This window comes from Cebidichthys violaceus, unplaced genomic scaffold (assembly GCF_023349555.1).
Source record: "Cebidichthys violaceus isolate CVI_PGR_0920_01 unplaced genomic scaffold, fCebVio1.0.p SCAF_3, whole genome shotgun sequence".
In the NCBI taxonomy this organism is placed as follows: domain Eukaryota; kingdom Metazoa; phylum Chordata; class Actinopteri; order Perciformes; family Stichaeidae; genus Cebidichthys; species Cebidichthys violaceus.
In genome coordinates this window covers 21,658,640-21,674,550 of record NW_027176483.1, presented here as the reverse complement: position 1 = coordinate 21,674,550, position 15,911 = coordinate 21,658,640, and the positions used below count along the sequence as shown (strand labels likewise).

General features: G+C 44.6%; 1 protein-coding gene across 1 annotated transcript; it reads right to left on the bottom strand.

The window, feature by feature from the left end:
* Positions 1–4,714: 4,714 nt before the first annotated feature.
* cotl1 (coactosin-like F-actin binding protein 1) lies at positions 4,715–15,879 on the bottom strand. The gene is made up of 4 exons (XM_068723238.1): positions 15,446–15,879; positions 14,430–14,512; positions 6,974–7,131; positions 4,715–4,856 (listed from the first exon to the last, which is right to left on the bottom strand). Exons 1-4 carry the CDS (start codon positions 15,520–15,522, stop codon positions 4,746–4,748), a joined length of 429 nt encoding a protein of 142 aa, XP_068579339.1. The 5' UTR covers positions 15,523–15,879; the 3' UTR covers positions 4,715–4,745.
* Positions 15,880–15,911: the final 32 nt, after the last annotated feature.

The following is a 15,911-nucleotide window of genomic DNA, read 5'->3' as shown; positions in this document are numbered from 1 at the left end:
CTCTTTGTGGTTGTTTTGTGTCTCTTTGTGGTCGTTCTTCATCTCTTTGTGGTTGTTTCGTGTCTCTTTGTGGTCGTTCTTCATCTCTTTGTGGTTGTTCTTCATCTCTTTGTGGTTGTTTTGTGTCTCTTTGTGGTCGTTCTTCATCTCTTTGTGGTTGTTTTGTGTCTCTTTGTGCTCATTTTGTGTCTCTTTGTGGTCGTTCTTCATCTCTTTGTAGTTGTTTCGTGTCTCTTTGTGGTCGTTCTTCATCTCTTTGTGGTTGTTTCGTGTCTCTTTGTACTCATTTAGTGTCTCTTTGTAGTGTGTTGTGTCTCTTAGTGTTTTTTTTGTTATTATACAGCGTAACCGTCAGTAATGCACACCTGAGACACTACGTCGCTTGCTGTGACAGAATCTCTCTGCAGTCAAAAGTTCTCAAAGTCATTTTAAATGTATTGTTAGTATCATTATTTAAACTCAGAGAAAAGGGTGTTGGGTTTACCTCAGCCTGGTGTGGGTGTTAGATTAACAGCTGTAAAGATAGTTCAGATAGTTACAAAGGACAGACAACACTGTTTAGCAGAAGCGCTACAGAATGAGGACCAGCTGAAGCTACTCAACGGCCTGCAGCCGATTAGCTTGTTAGATATCGACCCTGCAAACTGATGGCAGTAGTGCAACCTTCTCGTCTAAATAGTTGTTCTTTCAACAGGCCATGGAGAAGGACAAATGATTTCTGTACATATTAGTTTTTAATTTTAGTTTGAAATCTGTACAAAACCTTGTAAGGATTACAAGACGGGTTATTTATTGTGATTCACCTTTTATTTTCTTCATGATCTCTGACTGCTCTACAATGTCTTCCAGTGACGTGCGGTGAGGCTCGTGTCTGGTGAGGTTCTGACTCTACATGAGTCAGATTTACAAACATATGAACCCAATAGAGGAGCTTCCATCACCATTCAACTGGCAGCTTGCACATCGACTACTGGTTGTTCTTCATATTTCATATCAGCATTCTTTACACACTCATAGGTAAAGTACATATTTGATTCCACCGGGAGCGTTTCAGAAGCGGAGCGCTCGCGGGCGATAATCTGCGTAACAACCAGGATGTATAAAGAGAACAACAAACACATTAAAGGTTACTTTACCTGTCCGACGGTGAACTGATGTTGATTTGGTCATAATTCACAGTTTTTTGAGACTTATTTAAGCTTGGATATATAACCTTACGTTCTTGTGGTCAAAGCAAAATATAAGAAGACGAAGAGAAGTGTAGAAGAAGAGCAACGACAGAACAAGCATGAATCGACCCGTGGGCTCTCTCTCGCCCCCTTCAGTGAGGCAGAGGTACTGTTTGCCTCTCTGTGCTTCTTCACTGCGGTTTAACGTCAGATCAGAACACTAAACATGTTCTACACAGACGTGAAATACATTATTCTATGTAAAGAAAGGACATATAATAAAAGAGTCTACAGATATCACAGTGGGGACAAACAATGAGACAGAAAAAGACTCAACAGTTAGTGAGGATTCACAGTGAGGTGAGGAACAGCTGGTCACTGTCTCACCTCACTGTCTCCTCTGTTTGAACAGGACATGACCTCATTCAGAGGTTCTGATTATAACAATGATTGAAATGATTGGAATCATACAGAAATTACATTTATAGCACAGATCAGTAGAGAAATATTAATATTTATTTTATTTTAGCATTATTTGAGTCTCTGCCTCCCCTGACCGCACGTCCCTGATGTCTTCTAACATGACATGACTCTCTTTCTAAGAGTCAAAGCCAACTGAAGAAGTGTAACTAGCGTCGACACAGGACCATTCAGGACCTACTATTCATGGTAGAGTAAGCTTCATAGACACACAAGACACTTTGACAAGCAGGTTTTGGAAAAAACATCAATTTTATTTTGAAATGACTGATCTTGTGCCCACTCAGTTTTCTTTCTTCATTTTTTTTTTCACATAATTTTTTTTTTGGAAAATCTCTTCTTGCCAATGACCAAAAACAATGCTCTTAAAAATAAAATCAAAAAGGTAAAACTCTTCAGAGAAAATAAAATTCATCTCAAAAACAAAAAAGGTACAAGAAAAACATCCATTTTTTTTTTTTTGCAGGGGGGGGGGGGAGAGAGGGTTGAAACCAAATAAACAAGAGATGCTACAACCGAGAAATGGCCGCTCCTGGGTCGGGTTGATGAGCCCAGGCTCACCTGGCAATGAGCCGTGTGCAGATCAAAGTCCCGCCCCCATGTGAGAACGACAGCCAATCACAGTGTAGTGTTCACAAGCTCCCATGATGCCCCTCTCTCCCTGGGAGGCTAAGGCAGTCAAACACAGTAGGTTACAGTAGGCATGGACACCTTCGAGTGGTAGATCGTGAGATGAGACACCAGAGGAAAAGATCTCCATTCTTTGAGATTTTGGGAAAACATTCAATACTTGACTAACTGCTGCTGAGGACTCCATATATTAGCTGCTTCTCTGTACTCCTATGGCTGACCGCTCTCTGCCATGTACTCCTCTACTAACTCTGCCCCAGCTAACATTGATCACGTCCAACAAAAACTGGAAGGAGAAAGTAAAAAGTGCGTCGAAATCAGGTCCGGAAATGATCACTCACGAAAAAAAAAGACACATTTGGACTAGTGATGAGGAGGGATTCACAGCACTGAGCACAAGCATGGAGACAGGAGGGCGGATTACAGTCCGCAGTGGTCGACTCTGAGGCTGCAATCCAAACACAGCTGTCTGCTGGAGATGAAGCTAAATGTGTACTTAGCGGCATGACTCAGGATTACTCAAAGCAGCCACCGACCATCGTCACGGATGTTGTTAGAGTGGAGATCTTTTCCTCCTGGAGGTACAGTGTATCATGACTAAGAGCATGCTCCGCTGTCAAACACATGCCTGCAAGTAAAGAGCTTCCTTCCAAAAATGAGACTTCGGGTCCCCGTCAATGGACTCGTCCTCGTTACATAGCAAACAGCGCTGGAGCCTTTTAATTAATGCAACTTCCTGTTGCTCAACTGCAGCCCAGCTGAGATGAGGATGAGCGTGAGATGTTGATGCACAGCACAGTAGATAACCAACGTCGGGCCGACTGGGGAGAGGGCCGAGGCCGGGAGTGGAGAGAGGCCAGTTTGTGACCATGAGAGCGCAGACACGTTCGAGAGGCCGTAGTCTGCGAGTGTCGGTCGAGCGAATCCTCAGCAATGAGTGTTACATGTCAGTGTGGACTCCTCAGTGTATGCGATTGGCTGATTTGCTTTCTTGCGGGTAGATGGGAAGGTAGATACCACTCTCATGTCCGTCCGTTCAACATGAAGCTACAGCTTCCAGTTAGCTTAGCTTAGTACAAAGACTACAAAAAGGGGGAAGGCGCTAGCCTGGCTCTGATGAAAACAAACTACCAACACCTCTAATGCTCATTAATTAACACAATGCATCTCATTTGTTTAATTGGTACAAAAACCAAAGTGTAAAAATCGCAATTTGCCGTTTTGTGGGAGGTCAAGTTTCTTGACTGTTTCCATGCCAGGAACAGTGACTTCCTGTTGGCTCAGCTGCTTTGGTGTTCTTTTTACGCTTCAGTTTGTGCATGAACAGAACATGAGTTCATTAGCTTTAGAAGTGCTGGTAGGCAGGCTTAGTTACCTCAGGACATTTCCAGGCTAGCCGTTTCCCCGTCTCTTTATGCTAAGCTAAGCTAATCAGATAATCACCAGATATTCATTCACCGCAGAGACCAGAAAGTGCTATCGACCTCCTCACCCTAAGGGCTTTACAGGACGCACGTCAACACAGTTTTTGGAGCTGTTGTTTTTCGTCATTGGGTGCTTTAAAGCGTCAGCATTTTACTGCGGGAGGAGAGTGATTTTTCTGAGCTTTCGCGCCGCAAACAAATAAATCACGTTGTGCGGAACGAGTTCAGTTGCGCCTCAATTTATATAACATAACAACATGGCGGCTCCGTAATCCAAAACCAGGCGGACAATTTTATTACTCCTTTTAAATGTTTGTGTCGTTTATTGATCGAGCCCCCCGCCGTGTAAAGACCGTAACTCTGGGAAAAAGCAAGGAGGTGTATTTCCAAAAAATATTCCATTTATGAATTTGGAAACATCCTGGAGTGTCACCATGTTAACGTATCTTTACGTGTGCAAAATCTCAAGGTCTCAAGGAAGATACCCCAGTGTCGGCCGGGGGACAATTTGGCCCTGATCTGCCCCCAGATGTGCTGCGGAAGCGGTTTTTTTTCACATCTCAGATACATACCGATTACACACACTGTTAAAATCCAGTGTATAAATGCCCTAATGCAGATCTTATCATTTAGAGGTGCACCAACAACATCTGAACTGTGCAAATACACTCAGCAGCCACAGTCCCACTGAGGTGTTCTGAAGCTGTTGCTGGGAGTAAATTAATAGGCTGTTAAATTAGTGGGAAAAAAGAGACTACTGTTTTCTACTAAGCCGGTATTAGGTAGCATGAAGGTCGTTTGCTGAGTATTAGAAGGACTTACACTGGTCCTACAGACGGCTCCTGGTGCACCTCGGATTTGTTTGTGTGTGCATTTCCCTTTCGTCGAGCGCCCTCTCCATCCCGCCTCGCCCTCTCCCCAAGAGGTAGCGGCCCCTGCCCCAACCCCCCTCCACCCCCCACCCTGACCACACCTGCCCCACCCCCCACCCCCCGCCCCCCCTCCCCTGACCCCAACCCTTCCAGTGGACCATGGCACTTCTCTACTCGGCCTGAGCGTCATAGTTGGCTCCGCCGGCCTTCTTCAGCTCTGTGCGGATGTTGTCTGCATCCAGCTCCCTCGGGTCACTGAACATGAACTCCTTGGCAAAGTTCTGTGGACACAAAAGGGTTCAGAAAACCCAAAGTTACTTTTCACTTGTAGCAGAACGGGAACAACCCAAACTAATTAGGGCTGGCTGATGTTTTGAGTATTTTTGTACAGATAGCAAAACAATACTTTTAATATCTTCTAAAAATATAAATATGTTTTTCTGAGTGCATCAGTCTATCGTATCTATCGTTGGCTCATTTTCTGTGACCAGGGTATCATTTAGCCTTTTATCTCCTTTCTGTCCACTTTAAATTGTGCTGTTGCATTACAAATCTTTTGAATCGGTGTGAATAATTATTTGGCGATAGCAATGTGTCTTCCTACGCTGTGACAAGAGTGTAGACGAAGAAATACATTGTTATATTTTGCTCAGTTAGTGGCTGGTTTGTTAGCTAGCTAGCTTGCCAAACTTCACCATGATGTCATGCCACAGTTACAGAACATAGCACCACACGAACTGCTGGGCTTGGTCTATGTTACTTTAACATTTAGCCAGATTTGATTGTTTTTAAATTATTGTTCATGATAGCCATTACTCTTTCAAATGGCTTATGCTAAACTCTAGCGCTAATCGTTAAAGCAAATCGCTAGCATGTTGACTATTGTTATGATTACGGTTAACATGAAAAGCTGGGATATGTGTAAGCTAGTGATTAGCAATAGCTCAAGCCATGTGTATGCTAGGCATTAGCAATAGCTCAAGCCATGTGTATGCTAGGTATTAGCAATAGCTCAAGCCATGTGTATGCTAGTGATTAGCAATAGCTCAAGCCATGTGTAAGCTAGTGATTAGCAATAGCTCAAGCCATGTGTATGCTCGTGATTAGCAATAGCTCAAGCCATGTGTAAGCTAGTGATTAGCAATAGCTCAAGCCATGTGTATGCTAGTGATTAGCAATAGCTCAAGCCATGTGTAAGCTAGTGATTAGCAATAGCTCAAGCCATGTGTATGCTAGGCATTAGCAATAGCTCAAGCCATGTGTAAGCTAGTGATTAGCAATAGCTCAAGCCATGTGTAAGCTAGTGATTAGCAATAGCTCAAGCCATGTGTATGCTAATGATTAGCAATAGCTCAAGCCATGTGTAAGCTAGTGATTAGCAATAGCTCAAGCCATGTGTATGCTAATGATTAGCAATAGCTCAAGCCATGTGTTTGCTAATGATTAGCATAAGAGATTCACAAGTTAATTGAAAGGGTAAAGCTACTCTTCACGAATACTCCTCCCTCCACGTTGGTTTTATATCATTTTTATATCATATCGTTTTATATTATTATTATTAACACAATATGTAGAATACAAATGTAGAAACTAAAATGTCAAGATTTGGACACGGATCCTTCAACAACACTAATAAATACTCATATACATTGTTAGTTCTAGACGTCTGTTGATAACTCACAGCGGTAGCTGGTGAACGACTGTAGCTGTCGAGCTAACAGATAGCGTGTCTGCACAAGTACAGTAGCTTTTATTTCTATTATCTCTGTACAATAAAGAGTTGATAAAGGGGCTCTCCAAGCTAGTGAGCTTGCTAACTGTCAGTTCTTAGTTTGATACATAATCATTTACAGGTAATATAAATAACTGATCTTCTAGATATCTACAATTCTTTGGCAATAAATTCCGGGCCAGGATATAACCGCATGGCTGCTTAGTTGAAGTGAACACATTAAAGGAACCACGTGGAGCGTTTGAGCACTGGTAGCACCATGCAGCAGTCCTCCACAGGGTCCCTTCAAAGCTGCACTGTGCTGCATGTTGTCATGTTGTTTACGCGTCCAGCTGACACAGAGCAACGTTAGCATTCATTTGGAATCGGGGTTCCACCCGATCACTGCAGGTGATATAAAATGTCCATATACAAATATTATTGGTGCAGCTTTAACAAGTAAATATAAAGCGCATACTGCTGAATGTTTCATTATTTTGGACTTTTTCACATCATCTAGAATTTTAAAAAGCGTATTTTGTGCAACTTTACGCAGCCCTCTGTTGCCATTTTGCCTCTGCAACCGCCCAGTTTACCAAAAGGGAACCATTACAGCGTCACTCTCGTGGTAGCAGCCATTACTGTAATGGCCCTTCCTCCACATGCGACACCCGCGGAGTCTCTGACCTGCACGATCTCTTTGACCAGCGCCTTGTCGGTGCTGATCTTGGCGCGCTGCAGCCCGCCGATGTTCTCCCCGACCCAGGTGATGAGGGTGAACTTGGCCCGTTTGCTCATGGCGTCCCCCATCGTGATCCGGACGAAGGCGAACAGACGGGCGTCATCTGAGGGAGGAGACGGAACATGTTGAGACTCAACATCACTGCTGATATTTTTAAAATGCGACACACTTTCATCACACCCCAGTGGGTGGGTGTTTGTACGTCCTGTGTGTGTTTGTCTGTGTGTGTGTGTGTGTGTGTGTGTGTGTGTGTGTGTGTGTGTGTAAGACAGACAAAGACACTGAGCAAAAAGAGTTGCAGTGTTGCAGTGCAGATGAATACAAAGGTTCTGCTTTTTTGTAATTCCACTGCACCGACGGAGTCCCAACAGCCCCAAACTGGGTGAAGTGTGAGTGTGTGTGTGTGTGTGTGTGTGTGTGTGTGTGTGTGTGTGTGTGTGTGAGTGTGAGTGTGTGACTGTGTGTCTGCACTGAGGAAATATTCAGGTCAACAGACTAAATGAGTAAAATCTTTTGTGAGCCTTGCAGTTGTGTCCCAGTGACCACGCCCGTCTCTGTCACGGTGGTCCACTGCAGAAGCCGGCAGTCTGTGAAGAACGTGCAGCAAGCGCTAAAACGTTTGTGCTGCTTTCTCCTCCCGACTTGAACCTCTTCGGGCCTCTAAATCCTATTCAACCGAAACAATGGGCCTTATGCAAGAACCACTGGCAGGACAGATTGGTTCTTAAGTGGCTTGTACGAGTGATTTAGGAAAACTTGCCACGTTCCCCAATTTCCTTTTTATTTGGGATTTTGTCTCGGGTACAAACAGTTGGTCCAGCTGTTATCCAGACCTAAGACTGTATATTTCACAACTTTGAAGCAATCTGGATTTTGAAAAATCAATGACACTCCATAATTATGTTGAAACGATCTTATTCGATAGATAGAATATAATTCTAAACATATTTAAATAGCCTAATAATGGTAAATGGACTTCTATCGTTCTTTTCTAGTCTTCCGACCACTTAAAGCGCTTTAACGCTACATGTCATCATTCACCCATTCACACACCGATGACAGGGGCTACCATGCAAGGTGCCACCTGTCCATCAGGACTATCTAACGTTCACACAACGCAGGCACAGCCACGGGAGCAACAAGGACTAGAGGAGCCGGGGAATCGAACCAACGACCCTCGGATCGTAGGACAACTGAGCCACATTCAGATTTATATCAGCGCTGATTTAAACTGGCTGTGGATGCTACTGTCACAGTCTGTTGTCACACGTTATATGAGGAGACTGGACTGTGTTGCATCTTTCTGTTTTGGGTCTCCTGTTAGTTTCGTCCTCGTTACTCGTGCTTCCTTCCTGTATTTTGAAGTTCTCACTGTATCAGAAGTGGACGCGGTCGCCGTGACGTCGCACATTGTTTGGTGGACTGAGGGTTGCATAACTCTTGACGGGTGTCTTCACGGAAAAGATCTTTTTAAGAAGAGTTGCACTCGTGGATTTCTGTCATTCGTACGATCAGAAGAGTGAAGCAAAGAGGAAGAAAGGAGCCTGTCTGTTTATGGCCGCACGATATTCATAAAAGCTTATTATAGTACATCTGAGAACATGACGTGCCACAAAAAGACACCCTGATAAAAGCAAGTCATTTAAACTGGGAAGTGAAATAAACTAACTACATGATACAAAAAGGGTAGGCTGTAAACATGTGTGAGGGGAGATTACTTAACATTTTAAAAATGAATTTGTAAATGCATCACAAATCTACCTATTGTGTAAAACATATTTCCAAATAGGATTAAATTGATTTAAGATATTTAGTATATCAGTATATCTGTGGTCAAGTATCTCAACAATGTCATGTGATGTGTGCTACTTCAGTACACTTAAGGAACAAATAATAATAATACAAACTAAACTTTTGTGTTTTAAGAAGTTTTCTGACAATATTGAACATTGGTTCTTCATGTCAAAGCACTGGTCACCAGCAGAAAGACGACGCCTCCATATCTATTATAATATTAGACTGCAGCTCCACTAGCACTCTTTACATCCTTCATTGGTCCTAAAAACCTTCTCCAACGAAGCACTTTACGTACTGCTGGTAGTGATGCTGGCTTTTCCCGTGTTTGTGAAGCCAAGAATCTATGCTGCAGGCAACAAATTGCCAACAAATTCAACATTCCAGTGATTCCGAAGAGAACGAGCCCTCTATTTAGGTCCTGCACTGGACGTCCCGTGATCACACATCCGGCACCCTGGAAGGCAGAAAACCCACTACTCTCTGTCCTGCTGGCAGATAACTGCTGAGGCAGCAAGTCTCACGTCCGACAGTCCAAGTTCAAATGAAAAACGTCCAGCGTGTCGGACACGGTCTAGACCAGAGGTACGTCAACCAGTCCAGTTGCAGTTTACATCCATGTTTGTCCAAAAACGTCTACCAGAGACGTATACGGAGTCTCTACGTCACTCCAAATATGGTCACTTCTGTTCATTGGATGCAAAAATACAACACGGCGCCGGGCGTAATCCAAGATTCCGACGGCGAAAAACGCCGAACTGGAAGCTTGAAAACGTCAGTCCTCAAACCGATGGGTGACGTCATGGTGACCACGTCCACTTCTTACAGTCTGTGGTCCCACCAGGCAGCATTTCTCATGAAACATCATCCTGGAGCAGCAACAGTGAGGACTGGGACAGTTCACACATCAGGCGGCTCACTGCTGCAGGCGGGGCTCAACTTCACGTTTCCTCAGCTTTCAGTTGCTATATTGTTATATTGTCAGTTACTGAAACACTACGCAGTTATACGTCTGTTATAATGAGTCTCGCTATCGGCCTGTCAGTGGCTTGTCGACACGCTTCCTAGTGTACTTCTCAAAGACGGAGGGAAAGACTTCACAAATCATCCTTTGAGTTTTTAGTTTCCGGTTCATCTGGTACTTTGTCCGCTGAACCAATTTGCACATTGTTTTGTGACGTTAACAGCTTAGCTGAACTAAGCTGTTCACAGTCCAACATGTATTTGAATGTGGTGTGGTGTGTAGTCTTGTCAGTATCTTGTTTTCCTCTCGTCAATCATTTGTAAAGCACTTTGAATTGCATTTGAATTGTTTGAAAGGTGCTACATAAATAAAACTTGATTGATTGACTGAAACAACTCAATTCACCACTGTGCAGCGTCGTCTGGTTCTGACTGTACCAGCAATATGAACGATCACATGCAACAAATAAAACAGTAGCTGCCACTGATGGCAACGAAAGGCCAAGATTTGAAATGAAGTTGCACTTAAAGGCTCAGTTGATTTTACACTACGAGTTCATACATGCGACCTGTATTATCTTCATGGACCTGTTGAAGCAGCTGATTCGAGACATTCTTGGCAGAGCCTCAGTAGCGCTGTTCTCAGATCAGACCGGCCGCACATTAACAGGAGCAGCCACTATAAAAGAGTCTTATCAGTGCGGCCACAAAGGACGTCGCTAGTTTCTCACACACACACACACACACACACACACACACACACACACACACACCTGATTCAGCTAAGTCAATTCCGTGAGCCTTTGTCTTAACTGTCATTGTCACCGTTTGAGATGCCAGAGGAACTAGTGCAAACATACACTTCCTCACTCTCGTTTCCTGGTTTGTCTTCCCTTCGAAGCCATGCTGACTCTGCAGTTTTCCCTGCAGATGCCCCCCCCCCCCCTGCTGCAGAGAAAACTGCACTGAAACTCCAACAATAATGAGACAGCAAAAAAAAAAAAGAAGACTTGTCGGGAGACATGTTTCGCTGCATAAAGTGACCTCATTTTGGCACAGCGAAGGTTGGGCGGGTGACACCGTGTCTTCCTGTGTTCGCTCTTGGAGCCCACGCTCGGTCCCTCTGCGACACGCAGCCAGGAAACTAGAGCCGTCTCTTGTGGACAGTGTCAGGTGGGTTCGGAGAGGAGTGGTGTTACCAACGTGTCAACCGAGTCCAAATTTGGTCTTGTTTTTGATCTTCGCCCGAGGACGGTGAAGCCAGTCATCACTTGGTGCAGGGTTCCCAAAGGATGTATCCTAATACCTTTGGTGACGCCCAGATCATTTATATCTAAATGTGATATCTAAAATGTCAAATTTGTATACACAACATCATCTACGAATGAGATTTAGGAGATCCTCTAAACCCCCACTGCACTGCACCATGACAAAAAAAGCATCAACAACTTTAGGTGGGAGGAGAATCGCAAACCGGTTGGAGGTTCATTGAGTTGTTAGTATTTCGGTGTAAACTGGGTCCAAGGTTTTGCGATGGCAAAAGACGTCTCAGAGGTGTTGGGCGCAATGTCACACCACGGTGACTTAGTCAGCAAGTAAAGAGCAAACTAACGACTTCAAGCAAATGTGCAGCAAAAACTAAATAATGCTTGAAATTTGTAAACCGTTAGTCGTGCACACAGCAGACAACTCGCAACACCAAAACAGAAGAAGAAGAAGAAGAAGAAGAAGAAGAAAATAAGCATTAATGAACAGACAGTGAAGACCAGAAGTTAACTTGTTCAAACGCACACGGCCATTGAACCAAAGAACGAGTGAGAGCCGCAGCTCAGCGAGCTAAACCAGTACCACAAAGGCTAATACAGTAACCTCATCACAAAGGCTAACACAGTAATGTTAGCACAAAGGCTAATACAGTAACCTCAGCACAAAGGCTAACACAGTAATGTTAGCACAAAAGCTAACACAATAATGTTAGCACAAAGGCTAATACAGTAACCTCAGCACAAAGGCTAACACAGTAATGTTAGCACAAAGGCTAACACAATAATGTTAGCACAAAGGCTAATACAGTAACCTCAGCACAAAGGCTAACACAGTAATGTTAGCACAAAAGCTAACACAATAATGTTAGCACAAAGGCTAAAACAGTAGCCTTAGCACAAAGACTAACCCAGTAGCCCAAAGGCTTATCCAATAGCACAATGACTAACCAGTAGCTTGAGCACAAAGGCTAACCCAGTAACCTTAGCACAAAGGCTAACACAATAATGTTAGCACAATGGCTAAAACAGTAACCTTAGCACAAAGGCTAACACAGTAATGTTAGCACAAAGACTAAAACAGTAACCTTAGCACAAAGGCTAACACAGTAACCTTAGCACAAAGGCTAACCCAGTAGCCCAAAGGCTTATCCAATAGCACAATGACTAACCAGTAGCTTGAGCACAAAGGCTAACCCAGTAACCTTAGCACAAAGGCTAACACAATAATGTTAGCACAATGGCTAAAACAGTAGCCTTAGCACAAAGGCTAACACAGTAATGTTAGCACAAAGGCTAAAACAGTAACCTTAGCACAAAGGCTAACACAGTAACCTTAGCACAAAGGCTAACCCAGTAACCTTAGCAAAAGGCTAACACAATAATGTTAGCACAAAGGTTAAAACAGTAGCCTTAGCACAAAGGCTAAAACAGTAGCCCAAAGGCTTACCCAATAGCACGACTAACCAGTAGCTTGAGCACAAAGGCTAACCCAGTAGCGTTAGCACACAGCACACCCAGTGGGCCGAAGAAGCCGATTCAAACTGGAATTGGAACCGGTACTTTTGTGATGGCTGTTGTTATTGTGTTTATACTGTGTGTTTGTGGAATGGAACAGAGTTGCGCATTTATTCGTATATTTTTACGTCACGTCCACCTTCCTATAGGCGGTGCAAAACAGCCCTTGAATGTATGTAGTTCTTGGGGGAGCCCCCCAGTGGGGAGCTTCTCTCAAGGAGTACCCAGAACTGTTTGGTCCAAGTCTGCACAAAATTCTGACCCAATCCATCCACTGGATGTTAGTGGAAACTTCTACCTGCTGGTGGCGCTAGAGGAAAAGTCAGGGGCTCATCGAAGTCATTAGGGTTCATCCTCTGAGGACAACGAAACAAATTCAGTGGTGACGGGCCGGCACATCCCATATTTGTCGAGCACATTCAGCCAAGACAAAGGGACCGAACACTGCCGCTCCTAGAGCCGCGCCTTCCCGTCAGGAGACATTCAGGACTGGATTTCCCATAAGCTGATAGTTTGGTGACCTACAATGAATAATTCATGACAGTGACTAAATAAGTTATTGGTCGTTGCTACATTTTATCAGCAGAACTTGTGTTTTAAAAGTCCTGGTGGCAATTCTAATTACATGTAAGAATTCAGAACTTTCCCTGCCCTGCAGGCAGTCCATATCCGTCTACTTGCATTGACTCAACTTGTGCACAGCAGAATTCACCTCCCTCTCCCTTCTGCAGTTGGGTGACTTGAAGATCACTATGCAAAAAAGAGGCCCTCCTCTTCAAGCCTCGGTAGACGAGCAGTCCGCATCGGCTCCTCCTACACTCACAGCCTTCTTCTTCTTCTGCAGAGTTACAACTTCACTGCTAAATAAGGAAAACAAGCCCACAGACAGAAAGACGTCTGATATTGTATTGTATTGTGTGTGTGTGTGTGTGTGTGTGTGTGTGTGTGTGTGTGTATATGTGTGTGTGTGTGTGTGTGTGTGTGTGTGTGTATATATGTGTGTGTGTGTGTGTGTGTGTGTGTGTGTGCGTGAGATCTCCAAACAGGAACCGGCAGAGCGCTCGTAAAGCGTGATAATAAATGAGTTATTTCAACATAGGAATGTGAGCTCTGAAATGTCAGGAAGCAAAAAAATAATAAAATAAATAAAAGCAGTGCAGCCATCTTCAGGAGACAACAAGCAGGCATCAGAAACAGCCACACCCAACATCACAGCTGATGCTTTACTCTGGAGGCTCTTTTTTGTGATGAACTAAAATGTGCTCCCTGCAGACAGAGGCACTAGTAAACACTGAGCTGTGCAGTGCAGACTTGATCATTCATTCAAAGCTCACACTAACTACTTTTAATCATGCATTCGTTTAGATCCAGCTGCATGTGGATGAATCTGTAGCAGCGTTATTCAACTCAAACGCAGCGACAGGTGAACACGAACTAGTGAGAAGACTTAAAGTGTCGACGTCTGCCCGTAGTAATTCAGGGAAACAATATAAAGGAGATTGACCTCAAGGGTTTCACCTTGTAAAAAACAAAACAAAAAAAACGTGCAGGATATTATGGAAGAGATTACGTAAGGCATACAGTGCTAAGTGCTTTGACAGTGTAGTTAGGCTACAGGGCTCAAGGCCAATGGGTGACAGAGCACAGAGAGTCTTAAAGGATTAGTGTCCTGCCAAGTCAAGCTGTGTGGCCCGTCCAGCAGGCCGTTTAACCCGTCCGGAGACAAAGCCGCCCCCCCCCCCCCCCCCCCCACACACACACACACACACACACGCACCACAACATGTAGACTAGCCAGCAGCAGAGGAGGACACATAACACGGGCAATGCTTGGTTTACAACCAGGGTGGAGCGGTCTCCTTACCTGTGCACATGCTCTTGAAGTCCTCATAGTCCGTCCCTTGTCCTGCTGGCAGGATCCTGGTGCCGTCGTATTTAAACACGGCCCTGGAGGATGCACAACACACCGAGCGTTATTCATCACCATCCAGTCTCACGATCTGTCGAGTCTCAACATTGTTGCGCACATTGGGGCCCATTTATTTTTTGCAGACAGAAGCGATGCACACAGATTGCCCGACATACACCCAGTGCAGGGAGGAGGAGGTGGGGGGGCTGTGTGTCAGCCATGTGCATGCATGTGTCACTACTATAACGTTATCCTCTCAGAATACAGGACAAAGGAAATTACTTCTGCCCCGCCGGGGCCTGATAACTGTGCAGCGTGTGACCGCTAGAATACAGATCAGCTAGATCGGATCAGCTACACAGCGCGGGACCGCAGAAGCTGACTGAATGCAGGTTGAGCCAAATATTGTTACAAGCCTAAGCGGGTTTGAATTAGGGTGTCGAATCCAGTTTGAAACAATCCGCGGAGGGTTGAGTTGCGGGGCAAACCCCCTCCGCTGCGCCGCTCTAGCGCGTATTCGGGTGGAACCGCATCAACGAATCGAGCAGTTTAAAGTTACCGTGGTTAAATGCAGACGTTCACGCGACAAAAAAAACACAGCGCTTTGCATTTTCTGTCTTTATGACTCTATCTCCCATTCGGCGCGTACGTGGTTAGACAAACGGTTCTCATTCAACATATTTAAAAATAAAAGATCCGCCTCGTATTTCAGCATCCTTCTTCACCGAAAAGAAGGCGCAGTGGGCGGTAACAGGCTGCGCGAATTACAATTATAACGGAGATTAGAATTAAAAACACCGGATTAATGATTGTATTGAATGTCTGCGTGAGTGACTAACATCTTGCGCGTTTCCATTATTCATAGGTCGACGGTTACATGTATGATTTCTGTTTTTTCCTCAAGCAAGGACGTCTAGAACGGTCCCGTTCTTTAACGGAGTATGGAAAAGTATCCACGTCCGCGCACTCACCAATTGGTGTCCGTGTTATCGTCTCTCACTTGGTTGTAAGCCTCTCTGCAAGCCTCTTTATCGATTTGGGTTGCCATCTTTCGTACGGGAGTGAAAAAGAGTCGAAGCCGCCGTTGTATCAGTCCAAAACCCGGGAGAGCTAGCTAGCACGGTGTTACAAAGCAGCTAACTTATAGACAGTTGATGCGGTGCATCAGAGTACTAGAACTGATAACGTTACGCGATGGGCTCCAAAATCACGACCACCGCACTGGAACGACTGCGCCGGTGGGATGTAGCGGCAGAGAGGCGGCTCTTCTTCTAGCGGCGGGCTTTAGTTCCTGTGTATCGCTACTTTATGGGCGTTGGTGATGCTAGTCGGTCAGGTTGCCAGCAGAGTAGTCCCTCAAACGCTGGATTCACCTTCTCCCTGTGAATGGTCAATGGTATGAGGGCCTCTGTCAAGGCATACACGAATTACGACTGC